Below are 17,283 nucleotides of genomic sequence, written 5' to 3' on the forward strand. Positions count from 1 at the left end.
CTACTACAAGATTATATAGGGGAATATCATTATTATCTTGGAGATAGGAGATACTTTCTGAAAGAAGATATAAAAGAACAAACCATAAAAGAAAGATGACGTAAGCTTCATTAGAATTTAAAACTTTAGTTCATAAAAAGACAGCTCTTAAGATAGTAAAAAGACAAGCTATAGAGTGAGAGGCAAAATATTTATCAAAAATATATTTCATACAGGATTCATAAACAGAATACATACTGTATATTTTTCATACTTTAATAAGAAAAGGCAAACCAATTAAAAATAAAAACAGACAAAATGCTTGAATAGATACTTTTAAAAAAGTGGATCCTAATGTTGAATAAGGAAAAGAAAATGTGTTCAACACCACTTACTACCAGGATAATGAAAATTAAAACCAGGATGAAATCAATTTACAAGGTAACCAGAATGACTAAATTTTCTTTTTCTTTTTTTTACTTAAAAATATTTCAGTGTAGTTAACATAGTGTTATATTTGTTATATATAATGATTCGGTAATTTTGTATATTACACAGTGCTCATCAAGATAAATGTACTCTCAATCTCCTTCACCTACTTTACCTATCCCTCTACTCACCTCCCCTCTGGTAACCATCTGTTTGTTCTCTATAGTTAAAAGTCTGGTTTTTTTGGTTTGTCTCTCTTTTTTTTTTCTTTGTTCATTTGTTTTGTTTCTTAAATTCCATATATGAGTGGAATCATATGGTATTTGTCTTTCTTGACTAGCTTATTTTGCTTATCATTATACTCTCTGGGTCCATCCATGCTGTTGCAAATGGCAAGATTTCATTCTTTTTTATGGCTGAATAATATTCCATGGTATATATGTACCACATCTTCATTAGCCATTTATCCGTTGATGGACACTTGGGCTGCTTCCATAATCTGGATATTGTAAATAATGCTGCAATAAGCATATGGGGCATTTATCCTTTCATATTAGTGTTTTCATATTCTTTGGGTAAATACCTAGTAGTGTTATTACTGGATCATAGGGTAGTTCTATTTTTAATTTTTAGAGGAACCTGCATACTGTCTTCCATGGTGGCTATACAATTTTGCATTCCCATAAACAGTGCATGAGGGTTCCTTTTTCTCCACATCCTCACCAACAATTGTTGTTTCTTGAGTTTTTTATTTTAGCAGAATGGCTAAATTTTTAAAATATTCATGCTGCCAAATGTTGGCAAGAATGTGGCACACCTGGAAATCTCATATGCTGCTGGAAGGAAAAAGAAATGGCCCAATTTGTTTGGAAAACTTTGGTAGTTACCTAGTGAAGCTCAAAATATATGCATAGTCCATGACTAAAGTAATTCAATTATTATACACAACTGAAATGCTCAGATATGTGCATTCAAGGGACATTAAGAGAATGTTCATAGCTATGTTTTTCATAATAGCCCCTAATGGAAAAGCTCTAGATGTCATTCAAGATTATAATTGATTATTAATTGCAATATAGCTATATAATGTTATGAGAAACACTGAAAAGAACTACTGCTACCCTCTATATTACAGATGAATATCACAAACATATTGATCAAAAAGGCAACATACAAAAGTATATACTATATAATTCCATTTATTCAAAGTTCAGAAACAGATGCAACTAATAAATGATGATAGGAATCAGATTAGGTACCTTTCTTGTAGGTAATGGCTGGGAGCTTTCAAAGGAAGACTTCTTGGATGATTACTTATTTTATATATTTTTTTTTTCTTTGAGTTGTGGTTGGTTGGGTGTGTTTACTTTCTTAAAAATCACCAAAATGTACATATTATTTATTCACTCTTCAGTGTGTTTGCTTTATTTTTTTAAAGAACTCTACTTAAAAACCAGTTGAATAATTCTTATTTTCTTAGGTTTTAGTAAACAAGGTATTGAGTCTTTGTGGAAGAGTGATTTAAATAAGAGTAACTTATAAAAAGAGAAAGTAGCCCAACTCTTGACATTCTTAAAACATCCCCAATTACAGCTGTAGTACAAGAGATTTGACCTAGGTTTCAGTTGAATATTATAGCCTTGTAAATGGAAGATGACCGGGTCATCATCAGATGATTCTAAGATAGTGTCCTAAACTACAGCATGTTTTTAAAATTTTATAATGTTTGTTTGAGTGTTTACTTTAGAAAATCCACCAACCATTAGATATGTTATGCAGCTAAAATTACAGTGGTTATAGATGACCATATGGTCTGCGGCCTGACTCCGGATGTGGTCATTCTTGACCCTGATGAATGTTCTCAGAAAACAGATTATTCAGAGTGCAGCACTTTTAAAAATTATTTTCAGCAGGCTTATGATTCTGACTTAGACTCTTGTTCTGTGCCGAAACCTGGGGTTTGTTCTAAAACTGTTCGTTTCTCCCTGCTATAGATATTAAGTATCATTATAATTGAAAAACTTTGTGTGGGTTGCTCATTAGGAAAAACAAAATAAAATAATGATTAATCCTGATAAAAACAGATTATCATCCAAAAATGTATGTGTGTGTGTGAGGGAGAGAGAGAGAATGAGACAGGCAAGCAGACAGATAGAACCATATTGACTCTGATTTCCATGTGAGTAGTCTGTTATTTTGCATGCTCCCTTTAGTCTCATGTAAGAATATTTTAATTATTCTGTGAATATTTAATTATTCATCTAATTATAATATGCACCATAAATCTATTTTATCTTATTTTTTCCTAAAATATGTCATATCTAATTGGTGATATTATGGATATCTTTTTTCTCAACATTTACTTGTTTTAGAGGAAGTAAAAAGAGATAGAAAGGGGGGAAATGCTTATGAAAATACCAACCTTCATTGCTTCATATTCCAATGCCACCTTAGAAATATCATAACAGACTTTGAGAAGGATTCGTTTCTTATAGAGTTTAACCACAAAAAGAAATTTCTTGAACATGGCTAATGGTGTGGCCCAACTTAAATAACATTCTAAAAGAATAATATGTTTTGCGATATTGTCTAATTTTAGTGCTATAAGGCATAGTCCTTTATTGGGTACAAAATCATGAATCTCTGATGCCCATTATTTTAAACTATCTTTTCTTTCTCCGAATTATAGAATGTAAAGTAGCAAGATACCTTCCTTTATTTCCCTGTTGTTAGACTATTACTTTATCACCAATATCCTTTGACCTAAGCTTACCTGTGTTGTGTAACTTCAGAACTTGTGGTATTTGTTTGAGAAGCATGGCCCTAGAATATATGGCATATATCTAACAGCAGGAAAAAATAAACCATAAGCGAAATAAATCATATAGTGCTTACTTGTTCACACAGTTGGGATAAATGTTACAAAAAGGTTATATTCTCATAATGTAAGTATTTGACAGTTATTAATGTCCAGATCACAAATTAAAACAATATTACTCCATATTCATAAAAAATCAACATATCTAAATATAAAGGCATATATATAGGAAGGAATGGAAATCCTTCCCACACATTGCTAATGTCATTTTTTAAGGACAGTAGGAAATTTCTTTTCCAAGGATAGGAAGGAATTGTTACTCATATGAGAAGATGGTCAGGTAGTCTCAGGGAATTAGAGGGCCCACACGAAGAAACAGAACTGAAGGATTGAGGGGAAAGACATAGTTCTGAATCTCCCATTTCTTCAGCTTCTAAGCTGGATGATTTACAAGCACAATATTACTTTATTCTCAGAACAGATCTGAGAGAGATCTTTTAACGACAATTTAACAGAGACTGAGAGATGGAAGTTTCCACACAGTCATTGAAATGTTAGGCCTGGGCAAGGTACACTAGTCTGTCTGGCCTCCATCCCTGGTTCTTAACAACCTACACTGCCTCCCATACCATATAGACCCCAATATAATGACCACATTTGTATTTTTGATTTTTAATGAAAGTATAATTTATATTCAATAAATTTACACATTTTAAGTTTGCTAATTTGATAATTTTGACCATGGTAAACTGTCATGTGACCACTACCCAAAACAATATAAACTTTCCATCATCACCAACATTTTCCTCATGACATTTTCTAGTCATTCTTTCCCCCACCCTTAGCAGTAAACATTTTCTATCCCCATAAATTATTTTGCTTCTTTGGGATATCAAATATATGGAACTATACAAGGTCTCCTTCATTATCTGCTATCTTTCACTCAATACTATGTCTTTTTGAGATTTAGTCAAATTGCTATATGTATCAGTTGTTTGTACCTTTTTATTGCTGTAATACTTTTATGACTACACTACCATTTGTTTATCCATTCTCTTAGTGATTGATATTTGGAATTTTGCCAGCTTTGAGCTTGGAAATAAACCTTTTTGCATGCTTTGTACAAGGTACAATCTACATGGGTTGACTGAAGTAATAAAGTGGAGGAAGATATACAGTACAAACATCAATCAAATGGAAGGCTAGGGTAACTATTTTTCAGACAAAGCAGACCTCAGATGAAGGAGGATTTTCAGGAATAAGGAAGGATATTACATAATGTAAAGGTGTTAATTCTACAAAAAGATGTAAGAATCATTATTGTATGTATCTACAGATATGTGTTAGAACAGAAATAGATAAATCCACAATTAGAGACTTCTACTTACCCTCTTAGTAGTTGACCTGAACATAACTATCAACTAAAGCACCTAATTGGTATGGTAGGAAGGCCTACTCTACAAGAACAGAATATACATTCCTTTCAAATGCACATAGGATTTCACCAATACAAATCATATTCTGAGCCATAGAACAAACTTTAACAAATTTGAAAGAGTAAAAATTATACAAATGTTATATATTATATATATATATTACATAATATACAAGTATTATACTATGTTCTGACCGTGTCCACCCCAAAGTCACATTTTGGAATCCCAATGCCAAAGAGATGATGTTAGGAGGTTGGACCTTTGGGGGTTGATGGGATCATGAGGATTTCTGCCTTGCCTCACAAATGGGATTACTGCTGTCACAAAAAGGATCCGGCAAAGCTTCCTAGCCCCTCCTGCCATCTGAAGATACAGGGAGATGTCCAAAACTTCTTATCTGACCATGCTGCCCTTATCTGACCATGCTGCCACCCTGATCTCACACTTTGAGGATGCAGAACAATGAGAAATTTCTGTTGTTTATAAGCTACCCAGTCAGTGGTATTTTGTTAACAGTCCAAATAAGCTAAGACACAAAGTATTTTCTTGAATTATAGCAACTCAAACTGAAGCCAATAACAAATTTATCTGAGGTCGCTAGGTGGCTCAGTTGGTTAAGTGTTCGACTCTTGATTTTGGTTCAGGTCATGATCTCAGGGTCCTGGAATCAAGCCCCATGCTGGACTCCACACTCAGCACAGAGTCTGCTTGAAATTCTCTCTCCTTCTCCCTCTGCCCCTCCCACTCATGCTCACTCTCTCTCTCTAAAATAAATAAATAAATTTTGAAAAAAAATACTAACAAATTTATCTGGAAAATCCCTAAATATTTGAAAACAACATAACTGAAATGGTCTGAGGCATAACAAATTTTGATGTTTTGTAAAAACTATCAGTGAGCTGAATTGTTTGAAATGTAGAATATATGAGTTACGACAATGTTAGCAGAGTAATGTAGAGCTTTGTGGTTTCGGAAAGGTGGCTGGTTGGAGAGTTTAGGAGATTTATTGTGTTTTAGTAAAGACAAGCTATTTACTAGTGCCAACTATACCTCAATTGTAAGTTGGTTAACATGAGATATATGTATTTCTGATTTATATAACAATATTGAGCAAGGTTTTTAGGTCTGTTTTCCTCCATGCAGTTACTCATAAGCCCTGGCTCCTTCCATCTTTGATTCTGTCCTCTCTTAGTATACTCAGCCAGCAGAAAGTAAAAGAGCATGGAGATACATGCATGGAGATGTATTCAGGAGATACTCCTGAAGGACATATATATGTTATTTGCACTTAAATCGCATTTCAGAAAATACAGGCAAGTAACCAAATCCAGGAGGTTTGGGAAGTGTAGTTTAGTTGTAGGAAGGGGAGGTGGGAATAGGAGCTCAAACACAAGTATTACCATATGCCTGTGGGAAACTAGCAAATATTTCCTAGTGAGGAAACAGTTCAAACTGTGTGAAGTGAACTGTGAAAAAACCACCTTTCCTTTCCATACAAGTCAAGGAAAAGAAAAAGTTGAAATGATTGTCAAATGCTGTAGTTACAAATGCTTTAGTCACACATTCTTTTGTGTATAAGATCTACCCACAAAATAATGTTTTTAAAAGTAAAATAAAGGTACCCACTCAACTTGGAAATTCATAGGTCTTTTTTGACCTTAACAAAGTCTAAGGGCAAGGGATAGTAGAGGCAAAGCATTTTTAATTGAACTGAGGGGTTAGAGATTTAGATCAAGTGCAGACTCCTTTGCCAAGAAGATTGACAGGGAAATGATAAAAATGTGTGTTGGTGGAAGTAGGCTTAAAATTGAGAAAGGGTGTGTGTGTGTAAGATTAGAAAGACAATGAGAATGGCTGAAAATACAAAATGGAAATACTCTTTCAAATATACCAACATGCATGTGGAAGTCTGACAACATGAAATATATAATATGGGTTTTACAACACAGCACTTCTTAAGTGTCAGACACTTTATATTTTAATATTCACAAGAACCTTATGAACTAAATATCATTATTAATATATTAATTTGAAATTGGGAATGGTAAGGAATATCCTTAAGCAAATCTCCAACTAAGTAATTAGGAATCTAGAATTTGAAGCCAAGTTGTTCTGATTCTGACCACTGAATTATTAAATACTACATTTTTATCATCTCCTGAAACAGTATATACCTTCCAAATTCATTAAATTGATTTAGACAAATAAAGATGTAGTTAACAGATGGATGATGATACAAATAACTGGTTAACATGGTAGCAAAAATATGTAAGAAGTCTTAAACAGTTGTCCAAATTTTTCCCTTCACTGACAACTAAGTTCACATTTTATGAATGAAAGAAACCTGCTGGAATTAGGTACTTTGGCAATGTGATAAGGAATTGGAATGGTTACTGATAGTAAGGAGAATAATAGCTATCTCAGTATCCATTTTAAGATTAGAAGGCAGAGTTGAAGATCCAGATGAATTTGGAAGCCATTCATCAAACTTCTTATAAACCTAAGTTCTAAGAGAATTACTTAAATCTGACTGTTCTTTAAACATGGAATTAAAATAAGATTTTGAAATTGTTTCTCTTCACATAGGCTCGTTAGAATCACTCTCGAAGAGTGCTTGAAAGAAAGGTTGACATGTGACTTTAACCTTGAATTGTTCAAGAAGAAATCAGCCCACTTAAGGTCTGAGATTGTTGGATTGCTGAGGTTTATTGACTTCTGAATAACATAACTATTTTACATTGCTTATTAAGCTTCTCTCAAACATTTAACATTCTAATTTGGCTCATGTTTATGTGCAAATTTGGAATAGGTCTCAAGATCTTCAGGGAAGAACATGTTTCTTGCCATTTCATCACAATGACTATAAAATTCTCTTGCATTTACTAGATATTCAGTTGTTGTATATTGAAATAATGAAAACATGTCCAAGGATAAAAGGCTTTTGAGTTTTTGAAGTATCAATAAGATAAACACACTTGACCTCTGTGGAAAAAAATGTTCCTGTAGAGATGATTGTCAGACCTTTTGTAGTTCTTCAGTTTATACTAGAAGTATTTGTAGGTTAATTTGAATAGCCTGCAAATCTACCAGATAATTATCTACTAGGGAATGAGTTATAACATGAGTGGGCAATTAAAAACTGATAGGGATGAACATTATAGATTACACTATGGTGGAGTAAAAAACACATAAAATTTTTACAGGAAAAAAACTAACAGCTAAAGTTTTTGTGACAGGACTATGAATGTAGGAGAAGAGACACTAGTTATTGCCTTCCACAAGTTTATATATATATATATATATATATATATATATTTTAGGTAGATACGTATATGTCTACTCTGTATGATTGGAGTAGCTTTTCTAGGTATAGAGATGCTAAATTTTAGAGACCTAAGAGTTATACTTTCTAAAGTGGCTGATACCATAACAAGAAATTATAGTAATAAATAGGAAGTGTCAGATTAATAAGACCTCTAATTTTAAAATGTGCACCAAAGCACCCAGGGTACTTCAGCAAACTCACAGGAGCACAGTATGATATTTTACATGTTCAAAAGAAATGTGTTAACACTCAATACCATAGAAAATGCATGAAATATTTATTCAGAGAAGTTTATAGTTTTCATGTTAGTGCTACAATTGTTTTGATATATCATATCTTTGTTAAGCTGGATTTTCAGCAGCTATTGTGATAAAAAGTGAGTACCACATGAAAATGAATGTAGAATGAGAAATGAGGGTTTAAGGTTCAATCATATTCCTTATGGTGTCCTTTCCCAGAAACACAACCCAATAGTAATTGTGGTTATTTACCAATATATTTTCTCTCTCTCTCAAATAAATAAATCTTAAAAAGGGGGGTGTGTGTGCCTGGGTGGCACAGTTGGTTAAGTGTCTGACTCTTGGTTTCGGCTCAGGTAGTGATCTCAGAGTTGAGGGATGGAGCCCTGCATCAAGCTCTGTGCTGGGCATGAAACCTGCTTAAGATTCTCTCTCTCTCTTGGGGCACCTGGGTGGCACAGCGGTTAAGCATCTGCCTTCGGCTCAGGGCGTGATCCCAGAGTTGTGGGATCGAGCCCCACATCAGGCTTCTCCGCCATGAGCCTGCTGCTTCCTCTCCCATTCCCCCTGCTTGTGTTCCTACTCTTGCTGACTGTCTCTATCTCTGTCAAATAAATAAAATCTTAAAAAAAAAAAAAAGATTCTCTCTCTCTCTCCCTCTGCCCCCCCGCATGTGTGTGCTTGCATGCTCTCTCTCTCTTAAATAAACCTTTAAAAAATATATATCTTTTAAATTCAAGATTTTTTTTTCAAACAGCTACTTAGTTGTTAAAATACAATTATATATTAAGTAGACTGAACGTAATTTCTTAATACACAGGCCTGTTAGGTATTTCTTTTGGCCTAGGAACATAGTGAAAAAATTACTGAATTACTAAGGTGGTGGTGAACTGATAAAGTTTGGAAGTCTCTACAATAAAATAAAGTGTTATCATTAATATTAATGTGTGATCTGTTATCTGTAATGCATGTGCGATTATGGACTTTGGTGGGATTTTTTTTTCATGCTGAAAATGATATGTCACATTATCCCTACTGTTAAGTTATCAAATAATAGGGCAAAAAGATATCAACACAGTTCACACCTCTCAAAATAAGATAATAGTGGGCTTTCAGAAGAAATTATTTCAGCTAATGTATGTTGAAGCTAAAAATCACACCTCCTATTCTACCTCAGTTATTATCTTAATACAAGCTACTCTTTTGGTCAAGAAGTGTTTGTACTCTTAATTTTTCATCAGGTTTTAGCCCCTAGATGTATAAACTAAGTGACTTATATTTAATTTCTGTCATTATATTGGGCACCATGACTTTGCCTATCTAAACTTTAAAGGAGTGTCCACATTTGTGGGATGCTATTGCTCAGTCTTTCAATACATAGTTTATAATTCTTAGAGAAGCCCCGAGAACTGGATCATTCTAGCCATGTGATGCTAATGTTAAATGTCTACAACTGACTTAAGTCCTAAGTTCAGTGGTCTTTGCCATGAAAAGCCAGACATGTACAACTGGAGTTTACATGTATAAGCAATAGTGGTCATGTTATTACTTCTACAGTAAGCGTGGGTTCTTTGACTGGCACTGTTATCCCTTGGTGGATGCTTATTCTAATAAAAGAAAACATCCTTAGTCATCTGTCATTTCAAGACCCAGATAAGAGATGACAAATCTGAAAATAATTAAACTTCTTTTGCTTCAAATATTAAAATTTTGATCCTGATTTGTAATGAATTCTTTCCCTTCATTTGCAGAGTAGACGATGGGATCATTAGACCACTAAATCACCTGTTTGGTTTACCATAATACAGTGAAAGTGCAGTGATCTTTTGTTGTGTCACCATGGCTCTGATACAATGAACAGATATTCAATTAAACACTAATCAATGTGTTGCTGTGAAGACTTTTTTTTGCACATGTAATTAAAGTCTGTAATCAGTTTCAAATAAGGAAGATTGCTGGCAACATGTTTTTTGTTAACCATGAAACATCCTGGTGAAACCATATTTTCTGCCTTCTCTGCCCATTGTGTCCACCATCTTATTCTCTACCCTGTCATTGAGAACTGCAATATCCTTTTTATCCATGATATTCTGTTTCATCCAGGAAGATAGCAGATATAAAGCTTGCATATTAAACTCAGTGGGTGAAGAGGTCAGATTGGAGGAGGTACTAAAGTTGTTCAGTATTTTCATAAATATGACCCTATATGTATATTCAAAATCAAAATAATGCGAAAATATGTTTTAAAAAGCAAAATTCAGAGAAAAAGTAGTAGTGAGAAAAGAAGGCTAAGGGACTGAGATGTCACTCTTGTTTTTCTTGTATTAAGACTTATTTCTCTGATGGAAAATGACATTTGACTTTACCACTTTGAACAGGACAACTTAGGTTTAAACATCTCCTTTAGGCAACACTCTGAGCTATAGAGCAACCAGTTATGTTGAATAAGTTACAGGGGCCTTTAAGACTTAAGAAATGAGTGATTATACTCTGATTTTTATAAGACCTTTCTCTGATGTTGAATTCAATCGCCTATACTCTGCAATGGTTCAGTAAGAGTTTTTCTTCTATTTGTTTTGTTTTCTTTCTTTTGTAATAGTTCTTAGAAACATGAAAGTTGCATTTTCCATTCTAATTTTGACTCATCTCAAATAAATAATTAATAAAAATATCTTTTTAAAAAAAGAATTTGTTTTTTAAGTAATCTCTACACCCAATATGGGACTCGAACTGTTAACCCAGAGATCAAGAGTCACATGCTCTAACAACTGGCCAGCCAGTGCCCCATTAATAAAAATGTCTTTATTCAGTGAAGCTAGTTAGGCAGAAATTAATTGATTTCTTTTCATTGGTACCTGTGGTATGAATTAGATAATGAACAAATTATTCATCTCTCTTTAATTTAATAATATTTTTATTTTGTTTACTGTCTTGGAGTTTAAAATATTTCTAGTGATAAGTTGGAACAAGACTATTACCAGAATTTTAGAGATTAAGTTTATTTTATATTTTGCTGGAAAGTGTTCCCTTTCCAGCACATTTTTATGCAGTGATATTTCATTCATCTTTTTTTAGGGGTATAACAGATAATGAAAATAGAATAGCACAGATTAGGTTGCTTAAACAAGAGAAATTCATTTCCTCACAAGTCTGGAGGCTGGAGGTCCAAGATCAAGTTTCCAGCAAAGTTGGTCTCTTGGGAGCCTCTTTTCCTGGCAGATGACCACCTTCTTGCTGTGTACTCACATTGCCTTTCATCTGTACATGAACACTTTTGGTAGGTCTTCTTATGGGAACATCAGTCCAATTGGATTAGGGCTCCACCCGTATGACATCACTTAACCTTTATTGCCTCCCTAAAGGCTCTGTCTCTAAAAACAGTCACATTGGAGGTTAGTGCTGCAGCAGATGGAATGTTTTTGGAGGGAAGCACAATTCTGTGCATTACAGATATAGTTTATTAGATTGTTAAATTCTCTTCATATTATTCTGAAAAAAGGATTAAGAAATAGAAATAAACATTCTGAAGATAAAGGAAGTCTATTAATAATGTTCCATTAATTAAAATCTTACTTTCAATACACAGTTTCACATTTAAGATTCATATGATCATTCCCCGACATGGAAGCATACAGTAGAATAAGAAAACTTTAAAGTCCAAACAGATTTTATGTAAAGCAACCAAGCTGTTTTTTCCATTTCTTTTGAGAATAATCTTTTATTTGTATTCAAATTAACCTTTTGGCTTTATTGATCTTGAAAGTGTTTGAATAGTAAGAAATAAAAAGTATTTTCTCTTCAGAATTAGACACATATATGTGCATTCATGCATGTGCGCCCACGAGTGCACGTGCACACGCACACAACACACACACACCCTAATTCTTACTTAACATTGTATTAGTAACCTAACCATCTGGAGTTTCACACATGTAATTGGATGAACCAGAAATAGAATGTGTTTTTTCAAAGTCAGACAATTATGAAAGAGTGCAATATTAGAGCAGAAGAGTATTTAAGAGTTATATTAATAGAGTTTAATATATAACCTATAGGTAGATGAAGATACTGGACTGAAAATTTCAGACAAAGTGGATATGTCGATTTGAGAATTGAAACTTAACAGATTCCACTAACAGCCCACACTATAATATCTTATATTCATTCAAGCAGAGGTAAGTATAAATTTAATTACCTGCCTGAAAATGCCCAGTCTCTAAGTATTAAATAAAAACGTCAAATTGTATTTTTGCCTCAACTGCTTTTAGAAATTTAATCAGATCAAGAAAAAACAGGAAAGTCATAGCATATTGATAGAAACATAATTGGGATTTATCAAGAAATGAATGCCTGAGAAAAAGCACCTGTATCTCTCCCCTTTCAGTGTCCCCAAACCTCGTGTGTGTGTGTATATATATGTATGTTGTGCACATGCGTGTAGTAACGTATTATATCACTTCCTACCTTTATCAGAAAAGAAAAGGGACTTAAGAGTGCTGAGGTAATTGATGAAGAGCAAGGTAGCCCAGGAGTTAGGACAAGAAGGATGAATAGCACATGATCATTCTAATGAGAGAATATAGTTGCCCAGAAACCTCACTTTGGTTACTGACAAAATACCAAACGCCCAGGTTGAGCTAAGAACAGCCACATGTGGTCAAGGTATCCTACCCACATTCTAGGATAATATATAACCCCCCCTTTCCTTATCCAAAAACTTAAATTATCCACACAGAGAAAGGGGAGGAATAATATTGAATTTAATGAGTTGAAAACTCAAATTGACAAGAAGCGACAACTTGAAATTGATTCTAAAACCAGAAAATTACTACAAATAGGAAGATTATGTATTATTTTCTCTGACTTAACGGGAGTGAGGACTTGTGGCCAAGTAAAATGAGTTATGGACAAATAAATTTACGTATTCATGTATCTGTTTTTTAATTGGAATTTTCAGCCTGCTACAGAGATGCATTTTTTATTTGAAAAAAAAAACCCTCATGATTGGAGGCATTATTTAAAATCTTGGACATATGTTACCATATATTATGAGTAAGAAATAACCGGTTGGAGAAGGCTTTTGTGGAAAGATCATTCCCAGTCAGTAGGAACCATATTTTTCAAATATGAAACTCTTTGAAGTTTCATGTAAATTGGAACTGATACAAGGCAAATGTGAGAGAGTGTGGGAGGTATAGTAAGAGATGAATTCTCAGAGGTAGGAGGGATGGAGAACACACAAGACTTTATTCTGGGCTTTATCCCAATAATCTTCTTTACTTTTAAAATAAAGGTATGCGAGTGCCACGATGGATTTTGAAATGATTTTTCTTTGTGTACAGTGTGTAGAACAATTTAGAACAAGTTGGGAATTGGTGAGAGATATCTACTGCAGTAGTCCAGGGGACAGATAATGATAATTTTGGTTCAGGTGGCAACAATTGGGAATAGATTGCACTAAAATAATTTAATATTTATGAAGTAAAACAAGATTTGGTTTAGAATGGATGATATAGGTGAGGAATAATATTTCAAGTTGTTTTTATTTCAATTTTGCCCAACCTAATGGACAATGATAACTTTTACTAAAATAATATTTGTAAAGGTATAATCATGATATTCAAACAAATTTAAAATGGACATATGCCAAAACTTTAACATTATAGCCTGGTTAACTCTATTTTACTCACTGAGAAGATAACAGCTCATTCAAAAAAGCATAGCCAAATATATAGCCAATCAGGAATGCTGAAATAAATTTGTAGTTGCGAAGGTGGCTTCTTTCGCAATGGGGGATGGAAATCAATTGACTCTCTCAACGTTTAGTTGCAACTCTATCAACAAGAATAATGTAGATTGCTATTAGTTATCTACTGCTTAGAGAGTTGTCAGTAACTTAAAGACAATGCAAGGCAACATGATTTCATAGGATTCCCAGAATTACAGAAGGTTAATCTTTTTGTAACCATTTCAAGTTTTTCTCAATATTTGGGAATAACCGTGATAAACGGACATTGATAAAAATTTCAGTATTTAAATACAATGATTTGGACATGACCTTGTGAAGCTACATTAAAGGTATGAGTAATAAGTTGGGTATATGAGTCTGGAAATCATGTGACACTGATTTTACATAGAAGTGGTAATTGAAGTCATTGCTTCAAGAAATAGATTAAGGAGAAAGTAGTACCTCACTCAAGCTTTGAAGAACACTAATATTTAATAACAGTGTAGGAAAGTCTGCAAAGAAAAAGAGAAATAGTGAGGACCAATATCAGTGGCTCATATAGAAAGGCAAAGAAATGAAGGAGGTCTAATCAGCGTTGCTGAATGCTGATGTCAAGTATAATAAGGACAAAATATTTAGACCAAATAAATTATTGCATTTGTAGGGTTGTGTAGGCTACAGGAAATTTGACATAAAAATGTGTATTTCAAACAGAATAAAAGTGTATTCCTCATTTATCCTGTATTGTCAAATATATGGTCCTAGTTGACGCAGGAATCTCCACCATGTGATGACTCAGAGATGTTGTTTCTCTCATGTTTTATTTCCCGTTATCCCCAGTGTCTCTCATCTTTTCTATGCCCACGCAACAGAAAGGAAAACAAAGGACTATGAGAAACCTACCTTCTTAAAATTGTTGGCTCATAAATGACACATCAACTTAAATCTCGTAGCCTAGAACTGTTGTTATTACCCACATCTAAAGTCTAAGGGAGAAGCTATGTGCTCAAGAAGGAAAACAACACAAATTCTGGTGAAGAACTGGAAGTCTTTATAATAAATACTATTGAATTTAGAGATATCATCATCACGAATCACAAAGGAGTGATAAGGTAATGATATTAGAGTAGATTGAGAAATGAAAGAAAATCAAGTCAGTAGGTTTGACCATAATTTCAAATATAGGTGCCAAGAAAAGCAGAGTATTACTAGAAGTTGGGAAGTAATATGAAACTGAGTTTTTGTTTTTTCCATTATCATTTCCATTCTCCTCCTCCTCCTCTTCCCCCTTCTGCTGCTGTTGCTTCTTCTTCTTCTTCAGTTTTAAGGAAAGGTTCCTGAGAATGTGCAAAAATTATAAGAATATACAAGGAAAAACTGAGAAAATAAGAAAGAAAAATATTTACTAATAATTTAAAAAATGCCTGAGAGAGAAGGATGTGAAGGACTCATATGAATAAAGAAACATTTCATCCATCAAAAAGAATATGTGTTAAGTTACTCATTCCACTTGAAGGAGACGATATACTGTTACCTAACAGCACTACCAAAAATTGTACAGCTTTTCAGAGGAAAGAGAAGATGGTAATAAATTTATTTAATTTTATATTTTTGGTAATCAGTGAGCTTTTATTTTGTTATGGAGTAAAATCATTTAAGAGCGAGGATATAGGAAATGGATGAGTTAGCAGGCATGGGGAAAGAGAGGTTTGAAGAAAGGAAGTGGGGAGGTTGTTCTGAAGAAAGATTCAGAGCAGCCATACTCTCAGTTTTGCAGGGGAAAACCACTTTACTGATATTGTAAAAATCTAGTAGAAACAGAAGGAAGAAAAGGGAAATCTGTGCACAGATGAAGGCAATAGGAAACAGTAAAGGAGAATAAGACAGTTACATCAAATCAGGTACTTACCTCATTAGCTGGGGAAGCACCGTGGAGACAGCCAGGCTGGAGTTCTGATTGAAGGGCTGGGCGGAGGGTGCTTCCTTCAGGTGAGACTTCCAACTGACCATCTCCATAAGGGTCGTATTTATAGACAAATGCCCAGGTCTGAAGTTAACCATGTGTTTGCCTCCATGTGCAATATGGAACAAGCTGCATTCCTATGTTATCATGTCTTTACCTCTTCAAGAAGACTGGGCCATATGTGCTTGCCTCCCCTCCCAGAGTCCATTCCGGGGGCCAGCCTAACCTGGAGCCAGAGGGGATGCCAGGCGAGATTTACAGCTTTGGTGTCAGACCAGAAGGGCCAGTTCTGACCTGGAAGCCAGCTAATGTCAACTAACCAGGCTCCCAAGGTCACTCATGCACCCCAAGTCTCAAAAACAACATGCAGGTCGGGGTGGTTCGTTATGCAGGACAAATCACAGAAACCACCATCCATACAGTGGAGAGGTAGAGTTTGAAATATATTTTTTGGGAAATGTAGTTGAATGGCTAGCAAAAACTATAGACTAATTTTTCAGTTAGAGCTCTAGTTGCTTTGAGTTTTATGAAACTGATATGCTCTGTTCCATGACTTTCTCCCAGAATAGGTAGCAGTTGGATATAGGCACAGACAGAGAATTACTGTATCAACCCAGGGTTGGTTTTGCACTAGATTGATATAATAAGCAAATAGGATCTAAAGTGTTACTGAAAGTACAGAATATGAAAACTGGTGTGGACAAGACATGAAGGAAAGAGAGGGCTCACTAAATGGTGCTAATTTGTCCTGTCAATGATAGAAAGTCAAAAGAGTGAGTTTAGTTTGGGCCATGGTGGGAGTAGAAGAACAAGCAATGTAAAAAGAGTGAGAGTAGTCAAGGAATGAAATATTTGAGTTATTGGGTTTTCAATGGAGCTTTTATAAATACTGACAATGATCAATTCTATGATTTTTCCAGAAAGGGGAGCAATAGAGGAGCAAAGGAAGGGAAAATAATCAGAAATGAACTGGTTTAGCAACTGATAGTCCATGATTTTGAAATTATTATTGATGATGGCAAGGATTGGATGGAGAAGAAAACTGGATCAAGTACTAAATTTTAAAATAATTTTGAAGGAGATCAGCAGATAAAAATTGTTGATGTGTGGGGGAAATTTTTAAATGAATGACATGGCTCCCCATTCCAAAGACAGAGTTGTTGGTTCATTTACTGGACTTTTTTGCAAAAAGATAAGGGGATGGTTTTTCAAAATGAGCAGTGGACAGCAGGGACAGTGATCCAGTTTCTCTTCATACTAAGCTGTGAGGAAAGAACCACAACTCAAGAGGATGGCAGGGAAATTAGTGCCTTCCAAATAAGGGCAAATTTCAAGTTCAGTGAGTAGAGAGATGTTGAGTTTGCTA

General features: G+C 34.3%; 1 protein-coding gene across 1 annotated transcript in view; it reads right to left on the reverse strand.

Moving 5' to 3' along the window:
- LOC100479614 (nucleophosmin-like) overlaps positions 1-15,964 on the reverse strand; it is a 118,949-nt gene extending 102,985 nt beyond the window's left edge. The window contains 1 exon segment of the mRNA XM_034663799.1: positions 15,864-15,964. Coding sequence (XP_034519690.1) covers positions 15,864-15,964 — 101 coding nt within the window.
- Positions 15,965-17,283: the final 1,319 nt, after the last annotated feature.

The sequence above is a fragment of the Ailuropoda melanoleuca genome, chromosome 7 (assembly GCF_002007445.2).
Source record: "Ailuropoda melanoleuca isolate Jingjing chromosome 7, ASM200744v2, whole genome shotgun sequence".
NCBI lineage: Eukaryota > Metazoa > Chordata > Mammalia > Carnivora > Ursidae > Ailuropoda > Ailuropoda melanoleuca.